This window comes from Xenopus laevis, chromosome 9_10S, assembly GCF_017654675.1.
Source record: "Xenopus laevis strain J_2021 chromosome 9_10S, Xenopus_laevis_v10.1, whole genome shotgun sequence".
Classification (NCBI taxonomy): Eukaryota; Metazoa; Chordata; class Amphibia; order Anura; family Pipidae; genus Xenopus; species Xenopus laevis.
This window is the reverse complement of record NC_054388.1, coordinates 79,419,452-79,442,463: the sequence shown is the minus strand read 5'-3', so window position 1 is coordinate 79,442,463 and position 23,012 is coordinate 79,419,452. Positions and strand designations below refer to the sequence as shown.

At 36.8% G+C, this 23,012-nt stretch overlaps 1 protein-coding gene across 2 annotated transcripts in view; it reads right to left on the bottom strand.

The window, feature by feature from the left end:
• Positions 1 to 23,012, bottom strand: part of LOC108703061 (partitioning defective 3 homolog B) — a 407,382-nt gene that overhangs the window by 191,484 nt on the left and 192,886 nt on the right. For both annotated transcript variants that reach the window (XM_041579184.1, XM_018239010.2), the window contains exons 8-11: positions 22,139 to 22,491; positions 18,709 to 18,848; positions 16,426 to 16,554; positions 710 to 895 (exon numbers count right to left, since the gene is read on the bottom strand). In XM_041579184.1, coding sequence (XP_041435118.1) covers positions 710 to 895; positions 16,426 to 16,554; positions 18,709 to 18,848; positions 22,139 to 22,491 — 808 coding nt within the window. The remainder of the gene's footprint in view (positions 1 to 709; positions 896 to 16,425; positions 16,555 to 18,708; positions 18,849 to 22,138; positions 22,492 to 23,012) is intronic.

The window sequence follows — 23,012 nt, the reverse complement described above, 5'->3', positions numbered from 1 at the left end:
TATGAAATGCAGTTTGCTGTAAACTAACCCAGTATTTCTTCTCCAAAGCCATTGAATACATAGATCCGAGTGTGTAGTGCAGACCCCATGCACAAGTCTTAGTATAGGTCTCAGAGTCAAATGCTCAGATCTGCCTGGTTTGACCTAAAATATGGGTAGACAAAGATCCTGGACAAAAAGAGGAGACTGATAATAGGCTATAGGAAATAGAGGCAGTAGCTTCTGCTTGCATGGAGAATACATGAGACAGTTTTACTGTTATAAGATCTTCTCTCTGTTCATTTCTCACATACTTTAATTTCCTTTAATGTTAAAAGGGCAGGCTATGAGGTTGTGCAAAGATTCCATAGGTTTCTTCTGGTGACCTGAAAAGTTCAACTGAAGTTCTTGATAACATATTTCTATTAAGTTCTGCAACTGTGCAGGTTCTATTAAGTTCTGCCACCGTTGACCTTTGCGGTTGTATGATTGAGAAAATACCAGTTTAAGTGCGCAACACACACATACCAAAACAATGAAAAAACACACTTTGAGTGTAAAAGGAAGACGTTATGAAATCTACATCAGGTAAGTAAGAAGTGGTGCTCAATGAGGTTACAGAAGCTGATATATACCAAGATAAATGTGAGTGCCATCTGACTTTTTCTTGGTATAAATCTAGATCAGTCACCTACATGTACATATGCATTCAGCCCATAATATGGCATACCTTAAAGGCTGCTCCTCCATGTGTGATAGATTTAATAAATATCCCCAGGTCTGTGCCTGTTTCTCTGGATTTGTTTCCTTTCATGCTTATTCCCAGTCCAGCTAAACCAGTACCATTCAGTGGTATCTCAAATGTCATCTGAGCCGTGTTGTCCGGGGGAAATACAAGATTTTCTGTCTCTCCCTTCTGTTAAAAGAAACTGTATTAGAAAGAGGAAAACATACTTCTATTCACAATAACGAGAATCAGCATATTGTGTACCCATATTTGCACAAACTGCTGATCTAACTTCAGAAATGTTTTAACATTTTATACAATTCTTATCACATTCAATTCTGTCCAACCCCAAATTTGTCATATAAAGTCACCATGTAGTGTGTTCTACAGGAAGTAAGGAAGAGTTATCAACATTTATAAATTATTTTAGCTATTTCTTGAAAATAACATGCAAGATAAACGACAAGGACAATTTCTTGTGTTTGTCCAATTTCAGATACTTTTATTGAGTTTCTTGAAAATGTCTACGAAACTAAGAATTGAACAAGATTGCTACAGTTTAACACTGAAGCAACTCTTGACAACGCTGAACTGAATGCATCTCAGCGTGTTTAAAGGGGAAGTAAAGTCAAATAGAATAAGGCTAGAAATGCTGTATTTTGTATACTAAACATAAATATGAACTTACTGCACCAGAAGCTTAATTAAACAAATGATTTATGCTTTCAAAGTTGGCCACAGGGGGTCACCAGCTTGTAAATTTGTTAAACACATTTGCAAGACCAAGACTGTGCACATGCTCATTGTGGTCTGGGCTGCTTAGGGATCGTCATAAATGATCAAAACAGCACAAATCAAACAATATCTGCCAGAAGCAGATACAGCAAGACTGATTAATAATCCGAATTTACAGACTGAACTGGGTCCTGTGTTGTTATGTGATCTAATATGAATTTGATAGTTTTCGTATTGTTTAATACAAACCTATTCCAACTCTGCAGAACCAGTGGCTGCAGCAAAATAATCCTCCAAATAGAATCCATGTTTATTTGTTTAAATCTGGCTCCATGATTTAAATCTGGCTCCAAGGGAAGGGGTTGTATACCGGGAATCAAATTATCTGCCTCACAAGGACCAAACATGGAGTAGTGTCCCTGCTAGTCCTGTACATTTTTTTTTACAAAGCAGACACTTTTTCTTCAAAGCAGACATTATAGTGAAATATTATATAAAATACACAATGGCTTGCCCAAGATGCCAATTTTAAAAGATTATTTCTGGGCATGAATATTGAGATAGTTGGTGTACAGCAAGTAGCACTTGTTTTGTTACTGTACTACAACTCCCTGCCTTTGGCTATGCCAGTTTTTCAAAGCATAGATGTGTGAAGACAAGGACACATCCTGTTATTCTGTTTTCTATGTTGTATTTGTTACCCCCATAGCATATACCAGATCACAAGGAATCTCAACGTTTTCACGGTGAGTTTCCTTTGCCTTTCTTCTCACACAACAAAGACATTAAGACAGGTTAAACAACTCCTAATGAATCTGACCCCCACCATATGATGTGAATGTAATGGAGACCTTACATGGCAAGTTACACTTGTGCAGGGACGGATGGGAATAATGAACAATCTGCAAAGTGCAGTATATAAATAAAATATAACTATGAATAATGAAACAAAATCAAAGGCTATGTTTAGCCTGTGGCAATGTCCCTTTTGGTTGTTACAGAATGTTGGGAACTGCAGTTCAGGAACAGGTTAGCCCACGAATGTCCAGCAGGTGACCCGTTTTGGATCAGCTCCTCTGCCCATATTAGGGGTCCCCCTAAGAAAGCTTTTTGCCTCCTATAATAAGAGATGTAATACAATTCACAGAACTACCTTTGATTAAAAGAATTATGATTTATTGACATAGCAATGCCGTTGATCAGAGATTCCACACTGCGGCACACACATTACACAATATTTTTTTAAGAGTTTCAGTAATGAAAATTTGGTTACATTTCTTTTATTATTGCATTGAGCTACTTCCAAAATATACTACAGTTTGCAGCCCTTCTAAGTAGTCCCTGGCCCTTAAATCTTGCCTGTTTACTTTCAGTGATCTAGCCTTCCATTAACTAAACTTCCTTCCGAGTAATGTTGCAGCCCTTATGTCCCATGGATATTTTGCACCATACATCTAGAAAAATGCCTATAGGCCTTAAACAGGACACTGTTACATTTGTAGGAACTGCTGGGTTTGTTTTGGTAGGAATCGAACATGTTGCTTAAGATTAAATTCTGTCTACACACCATTTCTTGCTACTAACACCTCCCAGCTGCTTTGCACCCGCGTAACATAATCAAATCACACACACATGGAATAAGAATTAATTAATTTCTCTTCTAATAGGTCAGGAATGATCATGGTAACCAGAGCTGGATGTCTTAAGTTTAAAAGTGCCCCCGAGGAGCCCATCTATAGACTAGTAGACCCTAAAAGCTGTTACATCTGTTTCATTGCTTTCCATTGTGGAAACTTCTAATGTTGCTAGTTCATATAATATGCTAGGACAGCTGGCATTATTTGGCATCTTAACTTGAAACACGTCCAAATTTAATGTACAGAGTGATTAATGTTGCACATCATAGGGCCCTAAAGGTGTATAATTATTTAATTATCTGGAAATTTGACTTTCAGTTGAGTTTTCCTTTTTTTTTAATCTGGTACATGATATACAGTAAATATCTAATGAAAATGCAAAATACAGAACAAAAACAATAACAGAACAAAAAATGTCCCTGGGGCATGGAAGCAACCTGACCACCTCCCCAGACACATTCAGAACTAAAAAGATGTTCTCCCAAAATAGCTTTCATGCAAAAAATATATAAATATTTTTTTAATGATTTGTGACCTTCATCAAACACTGCAGCCATTTGAGAGAACAAACAGTAAGACAACCTTTTTGTTTAATTATGAATTATCCTTCATTTATATACACTGTCCAAGTGCCACTCAATCTAGGTTCCTTGTAAAATTTATAGAAATATTAATGAATAAACAGTGTTATCACCATTCTATATGTTTAATGGACACTTCGTAGGTTGATACGAAACAAACACTGGCCACAGACTTATCATATTATTCTAACACTGTGTAAGCCTCAAGTATACAAAAGACACATAGTTACATAGTGGGGCACATTTAATAAGCTCGAGTGAAGGATTCGAATATAAAAAACTTCGAATTTCAAAGTATTTTTTTGGGTACTTCGACCATCGAATAGGCTACTACGAACTTCGACTTTGATTCGAACGATTCAAACTAAAAATCGTTCGACTATTCGATAGTCGAAGTACTGTCTCTTTAAAAAAAACTTTGACTACATACTTCTGCAGTTTAAACCTACCAAGTTACAATGTTAGCCTATGGGGACCTTCCCCATTACTTCTAAGCTTTTTGTGATCGAAGAAATATCCTTCGATCTATAGATTAAAATAGTTTTTTAGGATTTTATCGTTCGATTGAAGATTTTTACTTCGATCGATCAAATTCGAAGGATTTAACTTTGAGGGTCATATTCAATATTCGACCCTTGATAAATGTGCCCCAGTAAGGTAGGTTGCAAAAAGACACACGTCCATCAAGTTCAAGTATTGGATTCAAGTTCAAGTCTATGTATAACCTGCCTAACTGCTAGTTTATCCAGAGGAAGGCAAAAAACCCATTTGAAGCCTCTCCTATTTACCTCAGAGGGGGAAAATTCCTTCCTGACTCCATGATGACAGTTATTCTAGTCCCTGGATCAACTTGTACTATGAGCTATCTTCCATAACCCTGTATTCCCTCACTTGCTAAAAAGCCATCCAACCCCCATCTTAAAGCTATCTAATGTATCAGCCTGTACTACTGATTCAGGGAGAGAATTCCACATCTTCACTGCTCTCATTGTAAAAAAAAACCCTTCCGAATATTTAGACGGAACATTCTTTCTTCTAATCGGAATAGGTGACCTTGTGTCAACTGGAAAGAACTACTTGATTCCTTCCTAAATGGTATGGTGTTTCAAGGCAATGACTTTGTAGGTTCCATCAGGCTGATGGATGAATGGGGTGTAGTCTATATCTGACTGTATCTATATGAGCAGCAGATTATTGGCCCACTGAAATCCAGTCAAACATTGGACAGATATCTACAACCCTGCTGGAACACTGTGTAAAATATAAATAAAAACAGAATGGAAAGATTTATAAACCCTTCAACCCCCTATGTTTGGTTGCAAATAATGCATATCAAATGTTGCAACTGAGAAATTGCATTTTTTTCCTGAAAAACATATTTTTTGAATTGATGACAACATGTTTCAAAAAAATTGGGACAGGATATATTTCCCACTGTGTTTCATCACCTCTACTTTTAACACCACTCTGTACACATTTGGAACCAATTGCTGTAGTCTGAAAAGCTAAAGTATTTTTTGTACAATGCCTTGGCATTGTCGACAAGGCCTTTTCATAAAATGTATTTCATCAGTATATATATATATATATATATATATATATATATATATATATATATATATATATATATATATATATATATATATATATATATATGCCTTCCCAAATGTGTCCCCATATCACAGCCTTTGATGCTGGATTTTGAACAGTGCGCTGGTGGCAAGCCAAATAGTCCTTCTCCTCTTGGCGAGGCATCCATGATATCCAAAAATAATAAAAAATTTACATTCATCAGCTCACAGGACAGTTTTCTTCTTCGTTTCAGTTCATTTTAAATGAGCATGGGACCCGAGAAGGTAGTGGGGTTTCTAGATCATGTTTATATAGAGTTTCTTCTGTGTTGTAGAGTTTTAATTTGCATTTGTGGATGCAGCGACACATTTGCCTGTGCAATATTGGGTATCCCTTCCCATCTTTACTTCTGAGACACCCCAACTCTATGGGATTCACACTTTTCTGTATTACTCAATTTTTCCATTTTTTCAGTTTCAACATCTGATATGGTGTATTTTTGCAATTAAATGAGTTAAATGATTTGCAACTTGTCCTATTCTCTTTTAATTTACATTTTACACAGTGTCCCACCTTTGTAGGAAAGAAAGGGTGTTGTATCAGGAAGGTTAGAAAATCTTGTTGGGTGAACCCCATATCAGCTCCATGCTGTGGTCTCTCACTACAGCTCTGAATTACGACATTTCGGTGGATAAACAGGGCAAAATATCTGCTAATCGAATGAGTAGACCTTTAAAGACTTCTCTTATTAACATCAGTGATCTTTGAACCCCTTAAATCCATTCCCCACCCCTAATTTATGGCTTTAAAGTTCAGAGGCCACATCATTGATCGTACCTTTTTTTTCTGTGACTTTTACATGCTGGGGTCAAGAAAGCTATATGCAAAAATAATAACTGCATGCTACACCGTGGCACATACACTGCTTTCAAACAAATGAATGTTCACTATTTCCAACTGTCAGATTTGATTTCTAGTGTCCTTTATTTACAGCAAGCTTTTGCTAAAACTTGTGCTAAATGAGTTATGACAAAATAAAAGCCTTTGCTGCATATATCATTAACAACCACATTACAGACATACAAATAGTAAAATGGTGGCTAATTAAGAAACTTGAATTTATAAAAAAAAATTGTAAATGTGTTGGGTCATTTGCATTTATGGAATTTTTGAAAAGTAATTTCCTCACAATTTAATTAGCTAAGTTAGTTGGTTCGCAAGGAATGATTGTAGTTATTATTTTTTTTACTTTTTCTGTTAGTGAGTCTAGACCAATCAATCGACTTTATTTATTATTTAAATATTTTGTGGCCAAACAAATGAATACTGTCAGCTACTGAAATACAGCTCCTTCTTGTTCTGTATAGCAAAACAATTTAAAAGGCCAGTCATGCAAAGAATAAAAATGCATCAGTTTATACCAAAAATATATCGTTAATCTTCAGCATCGTATCCAGTACCCAACATCATTTCATTTAAAGCACCTGCTACATCATTTTTTAGAATCATTATGTCACACGTGCATTTGTATTAGTTAAAGCAACATGACAGATGTACAGTAGATTTCTGTATACAAGACACCAAGGTGCCTGAAGGGAAGGCAAATACACAACAAATAATTCTTCAATAAATATATGGTCAGAGAAATAGATGTCACAGTTTACTGTGCCTTTAAAGGAGATAGAAAGTGCCAAATGTTAGGCACCCCCAAGTGATTGTAATTACTTACTTGAAACCCCGGGCTGGTGCTCCTATCAGCAGAAAACTGCACCGGCCTGGGGTTCTTCCAGTGAGCACCACGGAGCGATAATCCTCCGGCTTCTTCTTTCTTCAAATTTCCCGGGGCAGACGAATGCATAGTAGAATGAAATAGCCTAGTTAAAGCCTAGTTAAAGTTTGGCTTTTCGCTCTACTGCACATGTGCAGCCACAAGAAGAAAGAAGAAGCCGGAGGATTATCGCTTCATGGTGCTCGCTGGAAGAACCCTGGGCCAGTGCAGTTTTCTGCTTATAGGAGCACCGGCCTGGGTTTCAGGTAAGTCAATACAATCACTTGGGGGTGCCTAACATTTGGCACCCCCAAGTGGAAGAAGACTTTCCTTCTCCTTTAAGTCATGGATTCAGTAAAACATATAGAACAAAACAAATACATGATCTGACAAAAAGTTATAGTTCAGCTTGATAACCATTTATGCCCCTGTTGTGCAAGGCTCCATCTGAGGATTGCATGTAACAGTGCGCTACATGAGGAGCAGCAGGAGTTAAATAAACTCATGTCAATAGTGCTACAAGAGCATAAAAGAAAAATTAGTATCTGTGTCTATGGTGGCCCTGGGAGAACTGGGGGGCCATGGACTAGGTGTATTTGTTATTGCAGGGAACCTGATAAAATATAACTGATATTCTTACAGTAAAAACATAGTGGCTAATAGATTAGATATTAAAATGTCTTGCTGTTTCGGGATCTAGTCAGAAGCCTGCATGAGTATCCCATATCCATCCTAGTAACATTTCTCTTGGCTGTCAGAGGCCTTTGTCGGGGTCTAAATAGCACAAAGGTCTTGACATCTCTTATCACTACTAAGCAGACAGTCAAAGGCCATGCAACACATTGCCTAAGGCCATACCTCGGTGGCCTGTTATTAGCTACAGTTTAGAGAGAACAAAGGAACTCATCTGTGTACTGAACAAACAATGAACATCACTTAGGTTAATTCTGCTAAGATTTGTGCAAGGATGTGCATCAATGGTTTTTAACCCTATGGCTTCCTTACAGATATCTCTACCAATTTAGGGAGCCCAGCTGATTGCAATCTAAAGATGCCACATAACCATATAGACAAGTGTTGTTGACAGAAAGAAATGCACAAATGAACAAAATATAGAGAAAGTTTGTGCACTGCCCCTTAAAATTTAGTCTTATTTTCAGACTATACCCGGGGTTTTCTAGTTAACGGATCTTTCTGTATTTTGGATCTTCATACCTTAAGTCTACTAAAAAATCCTAAAGACATTACCCAATAGGTTGGTTTTGCTTCCAATATTATTCATGATGTATTTGTTTGTATCAAGTACAAGGTACAGTTTAATTATTACACACAAAAAAAGGAAATCAAATGGAGTCTATGGGAGACCCACTTATCAGACTGTGTGATACCAAACCAAGCTTAGGTGGGGTGTCAGATAATGCAGTGTCTAGATTTGATCTAATGAACGATAACACTGATCAATAAACAAAGTCCTAAAAAAATTTAGTGGAGATGCCAAAATCAGGCTCTCTCAACTATAATTGTGACTTATTTTTAACAACTAGTGCACAATATACATAATGGGGAATACAATAGATTTCATTAGAGAAAAAAAAAACAACCAAGATTGTAATTTTTTGCATCCTTTTTGACTGATTTCAGCGAACAAACAAACGCAGACATCATAAACCTTTTTTTTATGTATAAGGACTTGGCAATATACAAACAAGTGGCCTAATAACGTTTGTACAATTGGTTTCCTCGCAAGAAACCAAATTTTCCAAAGTTCATCTCAACTGTCATGGGAAAACATGTTTTTTCAAAATGCATCAGTTATTAGTGCTGCTCCTGCAGATTTCTGCACTGAAATCCGTTTTCAAAAGAGCAAACATATTTTTATATGTTTAATTTTGAAATGTGACATGGGGCTAGACATATTGTCAGTTTCCCAGGTGCCTCCAGTCATGTGACTTGTGCTCTGAGAAACTTCAGTCAATCTTTACTGCTACACTTCAGTTGGAGTGATATCATCCCCTCCCATCCTCCCCAGCAGAACAATGGGATGGTAACCAGATAACAGCTCCCTGGTAGATATAAAAACAACACTCAATAGTAAAATCCATGTCCCACTACAACTCCTTAAGTTACATTAGTAGGAGAAATATTAGCCTGTCTGAAAACAGTTCAATAGTGCAGCACTGGCTCTTTCCTAAATAAAAAGAAATGCTCCATAAAAATAATGACAGAATTCAGAAAAACAGATTGTGTTTCCTATTTAACATTACTTGTACTTTAATATGTAACTAGAGAAAGAACATTAAAATTAAATTTCATCAGGCTCAGCTTCATATTGTGCAGGGTTCTCTTTCCTGCGGGCAAATAAATCAACCAGGTGTAGGTGGGATTAACCTCTGCTCCTGAGACATCTGTAGAAGCAACAGTCAGACATAGTTTCTTGCACAGTGGAGCAGATAGAACTACTTGCTATTGGGCACATAATGCACCATAGCTAATACATTTGTTTTCCTTACTACATGAAAAGAACATCCATAATTTCTTCATTCGTGTAATGGAAAAGTCCTTCTGTTCTCCAAATGTGTGCAAAAGCATGCACAGACACAAACTACAGCAGAATTAAATTGTTCACAGCATTTATCTCACAAACAAAAATAATTATTTTATTAACCAAATATATATATATATTAGCTAGTAAAATTATCTACAGCTATGCCTTTTTCTAATAGCCATGTGAATGTTTTCCATCATATGATCTACGGTTAGTCATATGTGCTATTTGACAGGAATATAGCACTGTAAACTGAATTCCCAGTGATGCTAGAGAGTGATTAAAGGGATACTGTCATGGGAAAACATCTTTTTTTTCCTTCAAAATGCATCAGTTAATAGTGTTGATTCATCAGACTTCTGCACTGAAATCTGTTTTTCAAAAACAGATTTTTTTATATTTAAGTTAGAAATCTGACATGAAGCTAGACATATTGTCAGTTTCCCAGGTGCCCCCAGTCATGTGACTTGTGCTCTTCAGTCACTCTTTACTGCTGCACTGCAAGTTGGAGTGATTTCACCCCCTTCCTTCTCCCCCCCTCAGAAGAAAATGCACACTTTATTGAGTCCACCTTGGAGCACCTGCACTTGCCACTAACACTTGCAAAGACGAATTGTGCAGTTGTGTAGTTTTGCACTAATGCACCCTACCAGTCTGTTTGGATTAATTGCAGGCAAGTGTGAACACTAATGCACTGACCTCAAAGCGGCAGTAGCGCCAGCGTCCTACTCTGGCCATAGTCAGAACACAAAGCAACATTTTCAGACACAGCTACAAAAATTATGCCATCCGGAACATTTTCAGCACAATTGCAGATAATGTGTGTGTGTGTGTGTCTATGTTTTGACGCATCAGACACAATTGCATCAAGTGCAACTCCCCCATGTGGCTGCAATTAAGCTTGAAAGGGTCCCATTACTTTACTGTTAAGAGGTGGTTACAATATGCAGGTAATCTAGTAACAAACACTAACAGATGGACTCTGTCTCATTACGAATTATTAATAAACTCAAATAATTACAGACCATTCTCTCCGGTTTTGTGTAATTAACCAAATCAAGGTTATCTCTGGAGTAAGGAGAGATCCCCCTCTCCAGCTTGCAGGATAACACCTGCCAGGAAATACTAGCAGAATTAGACTAAATGCCCCCTGGCCCACAGAATGATCCACTTGTTGTGGAACACCTGGATCAGTCAGATATGGCCCTGCACTTGACCAAATCATTCAAAAATTCTCGATAGGCAACCTCACTAATTAAGCAGATATTTAACTGAATGGCTAGCTTTATAAAATCAGTATATCTTAAAATAGGAAGTACATCCATCTCTAAATAATTATATTATATTCCAGCCATCTAACTGTACTGAAACATAGTCTAAACAATGCTTGTTAAATATTATATTTAAATATAAAAATCAAGTCCTACTGGTTTAGTGATATTATTGCATTTCCCTGCTCCAAATAAATCTATCTTTTGGCAATGTTAGCCTGCTTAACTTACTTTCTACAACAGAACACTGTCAGAATTGGTTATATAATATATTCCCATTCTTTACTCCAGAACTGACCTCTTGTTTTCAAGTTAGTTATTATTTCAAAGAGCCTGCTGGAATCAATAGAACTCTTTCTTCTGCAGTATGCTGGGTATCTTAGGAAGGTCATATTCCCCACCTCCCATCCCAAACTATAGATGTTAAGACTGGCTAATCTCTCATCATATTTTAAACCCTCTATCATTTTCACTGCCCTCTGCAATACCAATTTCACACTGTGCTATGTCTTTGTGTGCACTCATGGTATTCTATAATTGCACATTACTCAGCCATAGTACTGCTGAAGAATTGAAGTTTGACCTTCGGGTTTTTTTGACATGCCAACTTTATTTCCATGATAATATAAGGTAGACTTAAGACTATACAGTTTAATTGAGCTACTTAAAGCAATATTATGCCTGAGGTAGATGCCACTACTTTGTTTTGATTCATCCATAAACATTTTCAGATATGGTTTGATTTCTTTCCATAAATAAAGACTTTTAAAATGTGTGTGTTGTTGTGGCTATGAGCAGGAATTGGCTCACTCTACACTGGAGAAATTATCTGTTAAAGAAATGAAGGGGGAATAGATCTTGACATTAAACGGCAATACTTTTTCTTCAACATCAGTACATCTTTGAAGCAATTCTTTTTTGTTTAAGACTTTAAGTCTTTGTAAGATGGTGACATAGTAGATGGGGTTTAAAAAAGACATCCATCAAGTTAAACATTTTTTTTAGATCAAAAAATGTTCCTTTCTAATCAAAATGGAGGCCGTTGCACCTGCTGAAAGGCTTTACTGGTAATTAAAGCATCAGAAAGTTTATTTATGGTCTCTTTGTATATTTCTAAATAATTATCATACTCCCCTTGAGTATCGATTCAAAGGGAGTCCACACAATGATGGAGTGCTCTGACCTTGTGTAACGGATCCCTTAGGACCAGGTGCTTGTACAGTGTTAAATCCTCCCTGCCACGGGTTACAAGTTCAATATAATAGTCCAATACACTGCAGCACACTGTAGAATGAACGATTGCTTAGAAAAGGTGAATTTATTGGCTCATAATTTAGAGCAGACAATAAAAATGGCAACGTTTCGGGCCTCGCAGGACCCTTTATCAAGCCTCTTTATTCAAAGGGAGTCTGCTCACTGGCATTGCTTGCTACAGATAAGTTTAATAACTACAAGTACAACGAAGTCCTTCTCCATAAAGGATTTGTCCAACACTGTCCCATTAAAGGAGAACCAAAGCCTAACTAAAGAAGTAGGCTAGAAATGTTGTACATTATATCATGGGCTTCTGTGCCAGCCCAAGGCAACCAAACCCCTTTAGAAGTAAAGATCTGTGTCTCCAAACATGTCCCAGTAGCGCCTCACCTTATTTTCTTGTGATTCACTGCACATTCTTTGTGCTGCTGTCAGTTACTGAGTTTAGGGATCCACTCACAATATACAGTACATATAGAATATAAATGTCACAATATAAGCCTGATTAGTAATTAATACAGATAATTACTACATGTTAGCACAGAGACCAGTGCAACTAGCATCATAATTTAATAATCAGAATTGTAGCATCAGCTTTTATTACAGGCCAACCTTTTTTTCTGCTTGATAATATGCAACAACCAGTAAACTTAGCTTTTCAACAGCTGCTCAGAACCCACTGAGCATGTGAGTGTCACAGACCCCCCTGTGACAAGTTTGAGGTCCTGGATCATTGCTGCTATTTAGAAGCTAATAAGTTTAGTACATAAATATAATATGCCATTTTAGCCATAAATATCAAAATATCGTTCGAATATTCGACCATTCGATAATCGAAGTACTGTCTCTTTAAAAAAAACTTCGACCCCCTACATCGCCACCTAAAACCTACCGAGGTGCAATGTTAGCCTATGGGGAAGGTCGCCATAGGCTTTCTAACAATTTTTTGGTCGAAGAAAAATCGTTCGGTCGATGGATTAAAATTTTTAGATCGAACAATTTGCAGCAAATCCTTCGAATTCGATTTACATTCGGCAGTCGAATATCAAGGGTTAATTAACCCTGGATATTCGACCATATGTAAATCTGCCCTCCAATCTTATTTGCCACTTAACTGCCTAGATTTGCCTTAGATGCCCAGTTTGATCAGATACCAAATGACACACCCTGAATGGACTTTATTGGTTTAAATAGTTTTGTGTCATGGCCAAACAAAGATGCATACATTTCAAGGGCCTCCCCTTAATGCAACCATGAAACTGGATTAGGTGATCATTACACTGGAAAGCAGAGCATTATCCATTAGAATTTCTTTCTTATAAAGCAACAGTCCTACATTTTGAAAACAAAACATGGAGCACATGGATAAAACTTCATGCCACTCAATCTTTGTTGGCATATTTTAACACATACAAGTCAAAACAAACCAAAGGGACCAAAGGCACAGCCTTTGATTAAATGTCCAAGTGCACGAGACGTGTAAGACTTTGTCTATTGTCTGTGGAATCTGTAAGTGCCTGCCATCTTTTCTTCCTGGTATGATACCTCTAACTTGAGCTGCAGGTCTGGGGCATGTGCACCCAATCCCTACATATAAACTGGTGAGAATTTCCATTTATATGGCTATTTACCAAGAACTTTTTGTGAAAACTCACATTTTTTTAACTAAAAACTTGGAGGCATAGCTTGCTATATGTAAGCTGCATAGAAAACTGGGCGCTCTTTTTTTTATTTATGTGCAGTATGATTTCTAACTGCATCAAGAAATAAAAATCTATAACTTTGCATCATAAAAGCAATATAAAAACTTACAAGACAAGGACCAGACAGACCAAGTATTATAAGATGCCTCATGATTTACTTGTTGTCAATGACTGCATCGTCATTGAACATTCAGAAAGTATTATAATATAAGCAGATAAAACTTAACTGACACATCTTGTGGGACATCTTGCCAACTTGATTTATATACAAATATTTCTTTATTTAAATTCTAATGGAGAAAATATATTTTTAGTCAGTTATTTTCTGTCTGTACTATAACGCTAATGAGAAACCATTACACAAAAAATGCTAAGCTATAATAAACTCATGATGACAAACTCTGAAATGTGATACTAATGAATTCAATTTAGAAAATTGTTTCTTTACACTTTTATTTATTTGATTCAAGATTTTAGATAATTCATTGGGGTTTCTTGTACTTGAATCAGTTCATGCTAAATTCGATTAATCACAGGCAAGTCACAAATTCGCTTAACTTAAAATGTCTTGATGCACAGGGAAACAAACATACACTTCAAAGGTCATACAACAGATATTAACCTCTTATCAGACTTCCCGCTTACGGTTTTGCTAGCTTTTGGACTTACATGGCACAGGAGAAAGTTAAAAGGAAGCACACAATTTCAAGAAAACAATGGCATGTGTAGGGGAAGAAAAGTGACACAGAGGATGTAAAATGAAAAGTCATTCTGTGAAAGCAACAACTCTGCCTTTGTAGTACAGATGACTACAAACCATATCTTCAATAGACAGAAGAAGGAAGCATTTGAGCAGACCTTCATCCTGCCTGGTCTTCAGTAAGAGGTCAAACATACAAACCTACATCAATCAAGATAAGGAAAAATCAGTGGTTTCTGTATATATTGTAACTGATATTGACTCAAACTGACTGGGGACGGAATACAAATGAAAATGACAGTATAAGAAAGAAAGTCAATATATTAGGACTAGTGATGGACGAATTTATTCGCCAGGCGGGAATTCGCGGCGAATTTGCGCGATTCGCGCCGAGCGAATAAATTCGCGAAACGCCCGCGAAAATTCGCGGTAAAAATTCGCCGGCGTCAAAATTTTTTTTTTTGAAAAACGGACGCCGGCGTCAAAAACGGGCGCCGGCGTCGGAAAAACGGGCGCCGGCGTCAAAAACGGGCGCCGGCGTCGGAAAAACGGGCGCCGGCGTCAAAAATGGGCGCCGGCGTCAAAAACGAGACGCCGGCGCCGTTTCGCGAATTTTTCGCCGTTTCGCGAATTTCGCGCGAAATTCGAGAATTTTTCGGCGAAGCGAAACGGCGCAAATTCGCCCATCACTAATTAGGACTAATAAGAACCTCTCAATGCATGAAATAAATGTTAGTCAATGACAACTCGATACATCTGAAAAGTGGTTCTCTCTTCAGTTAATGAGAAAAAGTTTGCATTAATGCTAACATTTTAAAAGTCAGCCTACAGGACATCTTAGATAAATAAATAGATAGATAGATAGATAGATAGATAGATAGATAGATAGATAGATAGATAGATAGATAGATAGATAGATATCCAGACAGACAAATAGATAGCCAGCCATATTGTTTGAACATTTATATGAACATATAAAGACATATATATATATATATATCACTGAGTGTAGGAGAAGGTCCAGGAGCACTGCCATGAACCTTCAGCTAAGGGATCGGATCCAAACTGTAATCTAGTTAAGCAGGCACTCAAAGGACCATTCCTCCACACAGATGTAATAAAAATCAAGTATATTTATTCAAGTTTTTGTTAAGACATGGCCTAATGTGTTTTGTATCACAGCAGATACTTAATCATAGGTCTAAGATTAATTATCTGCTGTGATACAAAACGCATAAGGCCATGCATTAACAACCAAATAAATACACTTGATTTTTATTACCTTTGTGTAAAGGAATGGTCTTTTGAGTGCCTTCGGCCTCGTGTTTTTTTATATGGTCATGAAACTCCTCGGTAACTTATAATAGCCTCATATTTTTTAAGAGAGGGTACTTTATTCACTATATATTTCACAACAGGGGTATACTAATAATAAAGCTATATTTTACAACAGGGGTACAGTCAGAGAGTGTGTATTTATACTATACAATGGGATGAGGAGTTTATACTACTTTGTGACATTCCTAAAGGAAATACAGTGTTTACTAAGATCTTTCTAATAAAATAAGAGCAGAAGGACTCTACCAATCATTCATCATACAGAGATCAAATCAGTGTGCCATTTTAACTCAGTGTGCTTTTTAAATCCTGGTGGGTTACGTTTTATGACTTGTCATAGTGGTTTTAAATCATCTGTCCATTTTCCCAAGAGGTAGACATATTCATAGACTTCTCCTTCATAAATCAGGAGCTGTGTGATATCCATGACAAAATCACATCCCGTAGCTTATGATGTCACCAGGGGTTGAAAATCAAATTTCATGGACTAATGGTAAATCATTGTTGATTTTTATGCAGTGTAATCTTAGCTTACAGTTTGTGGTCTGGCGTCTCACAGAGAGATAGCCATGCAGACATAAAGCTGATGATTTTTTTAAGGATAATATTTATTACCAGTTCACGTGGTAAAAAGGTTTCATCCTGCCGGGCCACCACTAATGAGACGCTCTCTCCAAGCTTTGTACTTCTGAGCATGGCTACCAGCTCCTCTTGAGTCTTTCCAGCAACGTCCTTCCCATTCACCTGCATAAAATACAACAGGTCACATTTATGTCCATTGTTACACTTGCGACAACCAAGCCAAATTTATATTTCTGCTGTATATCACAGAAACGTATTCTTTCATATACCCGGCATTCGGAGCATCTGGTGATGATAAGAAATTGTTACATAATTGTGGATTGTCCTTACTTTATATTTTCTGGCAACATAATAAATAATAACACACCAGTTTCAAAGAAACCTTATAACGAAACAGGAGCCCAGTAAAATTGCTGGTTAAATGGTTTCATTTTTAATGGAAAACATGAATGCATATTCATGCTAATAAACATAGGTAAATATTTATAAGTATATTGTAAGCAAAAAGCTTCCGCTCAGATTTGTTTTATCTGTAAATTCATAAATAACCATTCCAGCATGCTTACAGTGAGTTCTAAATATGATGTGCAGACCATGACTATAAGAACTACACAGCCAGATCTATCTGGGCTCAATTTGGCCAACCACACACTGGGCCAAATCAAGCTGATCATAGATTGAGGCCTATGCAGGCCTGCCATGAGCATTTGATTCTTGACCAAATTTTCAAACCTGCCTGATAGATATCTGGCCAAATAATGGTCAGATATCAGTTGGGAAGAAGGCCCATACATGGACAGATAAACTGCCGACTTGGTCTGAAGGTGCTGAATCAGCACATATGCCTGTGCAGGGCCAGCTTTAAAAGATATAATTGTGGCAGAAAATCCAGAGAGAAAATATCATCCACAAGGCAAGACAATAGAAACTACACATGGTTGTACAGATTTGACACAACAATACTGTAGACAATAAATCCCAAGCTTATGTTGCAAACCCTGAGCTTATTATTTTTCCAAGTAAAATAAACGACAAAGACAAAGGTTTATTAAGCAGTTTAACACACCATGTGGTCAGGTGAGTCATCCTTCTACCTGTTCTCAGCAAGAGGATGCATATGTGTTATGTATGGCAAAATGAATCTAGGAGGATCCACTTGTTATTTTTAAGTGCAAGTATACTTTAAATGGTTCAGGTAATAGTGATGAACTGTATTAAGCATAATTGGATGAATAGCATGAAGTTGAGAATTATTTGTCAACATGTTCGCACAAAATATATTTCATACCTTTATACAGTGCAGAAACGGTGCATAAACTTTTTAACTAGCTAAGGAACGAGGAGCGAAGCCAGCTCTGATCTCTTTAATGCTTGTAACTTGCTTCTAGTATTTATATACCTATGGCCATTTACAGGAGGGTATGAAACATATCAAAAGAAGAGCGGCGACAGCCAGAACTGTGCCTGAACGATCCACTCTACAGGAGTGGAAAACACTTATCTTATATAATAAAAAGAATCCAAATCATAATAAGATATTTACCAATATCACTTTTTGTATGGGATAAACCTGTCCTTTCAGCTGTAGACTCAAAATGGCTTATACAACACCCTATAGGGTGCAAGGCGTTCCTCTCCATACTGTCTATATCAGAAAGGCCATAAGGACAGAGCTCCTTAGTACCATTCAGCCACTGGCACTAATGAATTTCAAACATCAGAATGACAAGTTAGAGAGCGGGTATGGAAAGGGATGTCTAAATGCACCCCCCAGTCCACCACTCCCTTATGAAGCTGCCTAATGCATGTAGTACTATATTTATCTGGAACAAGTGGGTCCTTGCACTCTGTCCTAGAGGTTGTGCACTGTGCACCCTGTCCTGAGATACATAAAAGAACCCCAACACTTTTCTAAAGCATAGCCAAGATCAGACGTCACGTCAGGACCTTCAAGGTGTTTTGAACGTAACAGTAAAATCAAGATGAGAGCCTTTCTGGCAACCAGAAATCATTTGGTATTTTAGATTTGTGTCACTTTGGAAATAACCATGTACTAACAAGAAAAAAATACAGGTTCTTAAAGAAAACTGAAAAAGAAAAAGCTTTCAAATTACTTTGAAACATTTTTGAATTGAGTGTGTTCATTCTATGCTTTAAAGATTTCATTCCTGCAATTATCTGGCTAAATCTCACCAATTTTATTCTGGTCAGCTCACATCAGCTTATAGTGAGCTAATGCACTCTATGTAGGTTCAATTACTGAATTGATAGTATTAGATTATAAAATACATATTTCAGAAGGCACTTATACTGTACCTCCAGTATTCTGTCTCCAGACAAAAGCCGCCCATCCTTAACTGCAGCTCCTTTTGGCAAAATATTCTTCACGAAAATAGGCCCAGGCCCATGCACAGTCGAATCCCTGGTAACAACTGTGAATCCAAGGCCCTCCACACCTAGAAAATAAATTGTGGAAAACAGTTAAAATATGCACATCCAAAGCCAAAATATATTTTCCAACTTGTATAAACTTTAAGTTTACACATTAAAGTTCCATATCTATTGCGCCATAGGAAGACTTTCAAGCAAAGTTGATTTTTGTACAATACACAAATTTTAAACTGAAAATACTCGTAATTTATTTATATGCTTTAAAGCTGTTCATATTAATTATTAGGAATTTAATGACACATCACAATACCTGCTTATGCCATTCCCCATTATGATGAAACAACAGACGGGAGGGTTTGCCTCGGTTAAGATGGGTGTTATAATAAAGTGCAAGAATAAATCAGAGACAAGGCTAAAGTGTTGGGAAAGAAAATGTTTCTTTAACCAAAAATGGAAACATTTATACCTTATACAAGGTGGGCCTCAAAATGAATAAGTTACTAGAGCATATTAATGGTAAACATGCACACAGTGGTGGTTCCTTTAATGCCAACATTAAATAGAAAACACAGAAAAAGTGCACAATGGTCTTACTACTCATTACAACTCACATTGGTTGCTGGGGAACTTGATTTTAAATCCACTACAAATTTAAAATGCTCCAAATAGTGTAGGACTCACGTACAATGAGGGGCCTTGACGTGGCACGTGAGCTTACATATTTTAGCGTGGTACTAACGCCTAATTTTTTGTAATAATTATTTTTAAATGCAAACCATGCAATGGCAATCCTTCTTCTTCTTTTTGTGATTAAATATGAATATAAAAAATGGTTATACACAAAAAGATTACTGGGGAAATGTAATAAAAGTGTGGAAAAATATTTGCAGTGTGAAAAGTTATGCCTTTGTGTGAACTGATTTTCCTTTGCACAAATTTAATTTAGCTTTTTCAAACCTGCAATTAAAATTCACAATGCAATAACAGTTTAAAGGGATACTGTCATGGGAAAAATTTTTTTTTCCAAATGAATCAGTTAATAGTGCTGCTCCAGCAGAATTCTGCACTTAAATCAATTTTTCAAAAGAGCAAACAGATTTTTTCATACTCAATTTTGAAATATGACAAGGGGGCTAGACATATTGTCAATTTCCCAGCTGCCCCAAGTCATGTGACTTGTGCTCTGATAAACTTCAATCACTCTTTACTGCTGTACTGCAAGTTGGAGTCATATCATCCCCCTCCCTCCCCCCCCCAGCAGCCAAACAAAAGAACAATGGGAAGGTAAACAGATAACAGCTCCCTAACACAAGATAACAGCTGCCTGGTAGATCTAAGAACAACACTCAATAGTAAAAACCCATTTCTCACTGAGACACATTCAGTTACATTGAGAAGGAAAAACAGCAGCCTGCCAGAAAGCATTTCTCTCCTAAAGTGCAGGCACATGATCAGAGGCAGCTGGGAAATTGACAAAATGTCTAGCCCCATGTCATATTTCAAAATTGAATATAAAAAATCTGTTTGCTCTTTTGAGAAATGGATTTCAGTGCAGAATTCTGCTGGAGTAGCACTATTAACTGATGCGTTTTGAAAAAAACATGTTTTCCAATGACAGGATCCCTTTAAGGAAGAGTATTACATTGCAAAATGTGAATTTGTATTCTTATTTGTGCAAATAGTTTTGCTCTTTGCAACTTTTATTACATTCCCCCACACATGTTCAGTTTCCACAGTAAAATGATATAAAGTCATTTTTTGCAACAACAAATAACTTTTGAGTTACATGTGCAGCAGCTCTGTTAGGAATGTTGGACTAAAAATGATTCATAATGTGCCATTGTATAGATAACTCTTTAGGCTATGGGCACACAGGCTGTTGTCAGTCTGTGTATTTTTGCAGGCTGAGAGAAGCAGATCTGCTCAGGGCCCCTGCTCCATTGATTTGAATCTGATCAGCCTGTGTGTGGTCACATACAGCGGAGCTGTAGCACAGGTTAGTATTTGGGCTCACCTCAGTCTGTGTGTGACCACACATAGGCCAATCAGATTCAAATCAATGGAGCAGGGGCCCTGAACAGCCTGCAAAAATACACAGGCTGACAACAGTGTGTATAGTTTCACAGTTAGAGTTCAGATTCTTAAAAGCAATAGAGAATCAGGTGTGGATATTACCTTTAAGGGTAATTATGTCACTGTAAGTTGGTAATTGCATGGTACAAGCCCTTTTAAGAACCAATGTATAAGGGTATAATAACAGACAAGGCCTTTAAGAGCCAATGTACCAGTGAAAGGGAAGGAATAGGTAAATATACTTAAGATGTGGGTACTTACAAAGAAATAGGGACATAGTGAGGGTGCAGGCCCTTTAGGAACCAGTGTGTAACAATAAATACTATGTATGGTAGTATAATGGCAGTGTTATAGTAGCAACAGCAGAATCCTTATTAGTAGTAACTGGCAGGCTAGGGCTAAAGGGAAGGGACACAAAAGGTCAAGACAGTTGATAGTTAAAACGATGGAACAATCTGAGGCAGGAACAATAAATTCAAATTAATGGGAAAAGGTTCAAAAAGGCAAAAAAAAAGGTTAAAAAAAGACTTTGCCAGCTCTGATGAGAACTAAATCTTAGCTATCATAGGATGAAAGAATTCTATTTAAGACCTTAATCTACTTATTGTAATTCAAATATTTTCAGTTCATTCTTCACATGAAGCTTCAGTATTGCAAAATTTATAGTGCATTTGATTCAAAGTTACATCTGGGAGAGGAATCTATAATGTCACAGTGCTTACTGGGAAAATATAGAAGCTTGAGGGCACATTAATCAAAGGTTAAGGTCAAAGGATTGTGTTTTATAAAGCTAATGCGAGAAAATCGAATTTTCCATAGATTTGGAATGATCGTCTGATGTATGATTTAGGTTTGTTGAACCCAAATCAAGGTTTGTGCCCTAATCGAAATGTATGATAAAACAAACTTGAATTGATAAGAAGCCTCAAGCCCAATAGCTCAATGTACTAAGTACAATTAAAATCAATGGGAACTTGATTTTCTAAGTTCGGTATATTGTATATTTGATTTTTAGTTTCTCAGAAACTAAAATATTCAACATTTTCAAATGTTTTGACCCTCAGAATAAATTAAAATTAGTTCATTTCTAGCACTGAAGGAATTAAAATCCCTGTGATATTTTACAATTTTGGAAACAACTATGTTCTAAAAATAGGGAAAAAGAGAAATCTTTAAAACGAACTGAAAAAGAAATAGCTCTCAAATGACTGGTTTACAATTGAGTGTATTCATTCTATGCATTAAGGGATCAATTATATTGAATGCAGAGCTCAGTGGCTACCTTTTGTTAGATCGATTCTTATTTTCTTGGCATTTTTCTCGTTTCCAAACACCAAAGGGGAGAGCGATGGTGAAGAAAACTTGCTACCTGTTGATATTTGGTTTGGACTAAGAGGTGGATGAAGTATTTTGGTTCCAGCAGACTCAACTCCATTATTCTGCTCTACCATTTTAACAGTTCGATTTACAGTGGGAGGAGGAGGTGGTTTTATGTCAGGAACCTCATCAATATCATCATCCAATACAAACAGTGAAGAGATGACAGACTTTTCAAACAAGTCCCGATTTTCTGGCAGCACAGTTTCCACCAGCACATTTTGTTGCTTCATTGCTTGTCGGAAAATATCTTGTGCTCTGCAAAAAATGATTAAGAATAAGAAAATGGTTTATGTATTTAGTTCTTAATAGGAGCCAAAAAGTGCTGTAATCATACTGTACTTTTAGCGCCAGTACCATGAGGGAAGTAATAAGACATTAAACAAATTAAGACGGTGCTGTCGTTCATGGCTCTAGTACCAAATGCTGCTAAACCATATTAACTATAAAGCCTGCTAAAACCTGTATATTGTACGAAGGTCTACCACAAGCCAGAGAAAGTTATTGACAATTATAGTGACATAAAACTTTACAATATATACACCTAATGCACATTGGTCAGTTAAACTGAATGCGCACTGTAAAAATAGAACATCACCACAAATTATAGATTTATAATAGCTGCCACCTTTTTTCAATTTAAAATGCAGATTAAACAGTGTAGTAATCTCCTATCCAAATAAAATCACATTTAATCATGTTAATCAAGTTTAATCAACCAAAACTCACAGGTTCCTCATCCCTTCTATAGGTATTCTATGTATATTCTGGTAGTACTG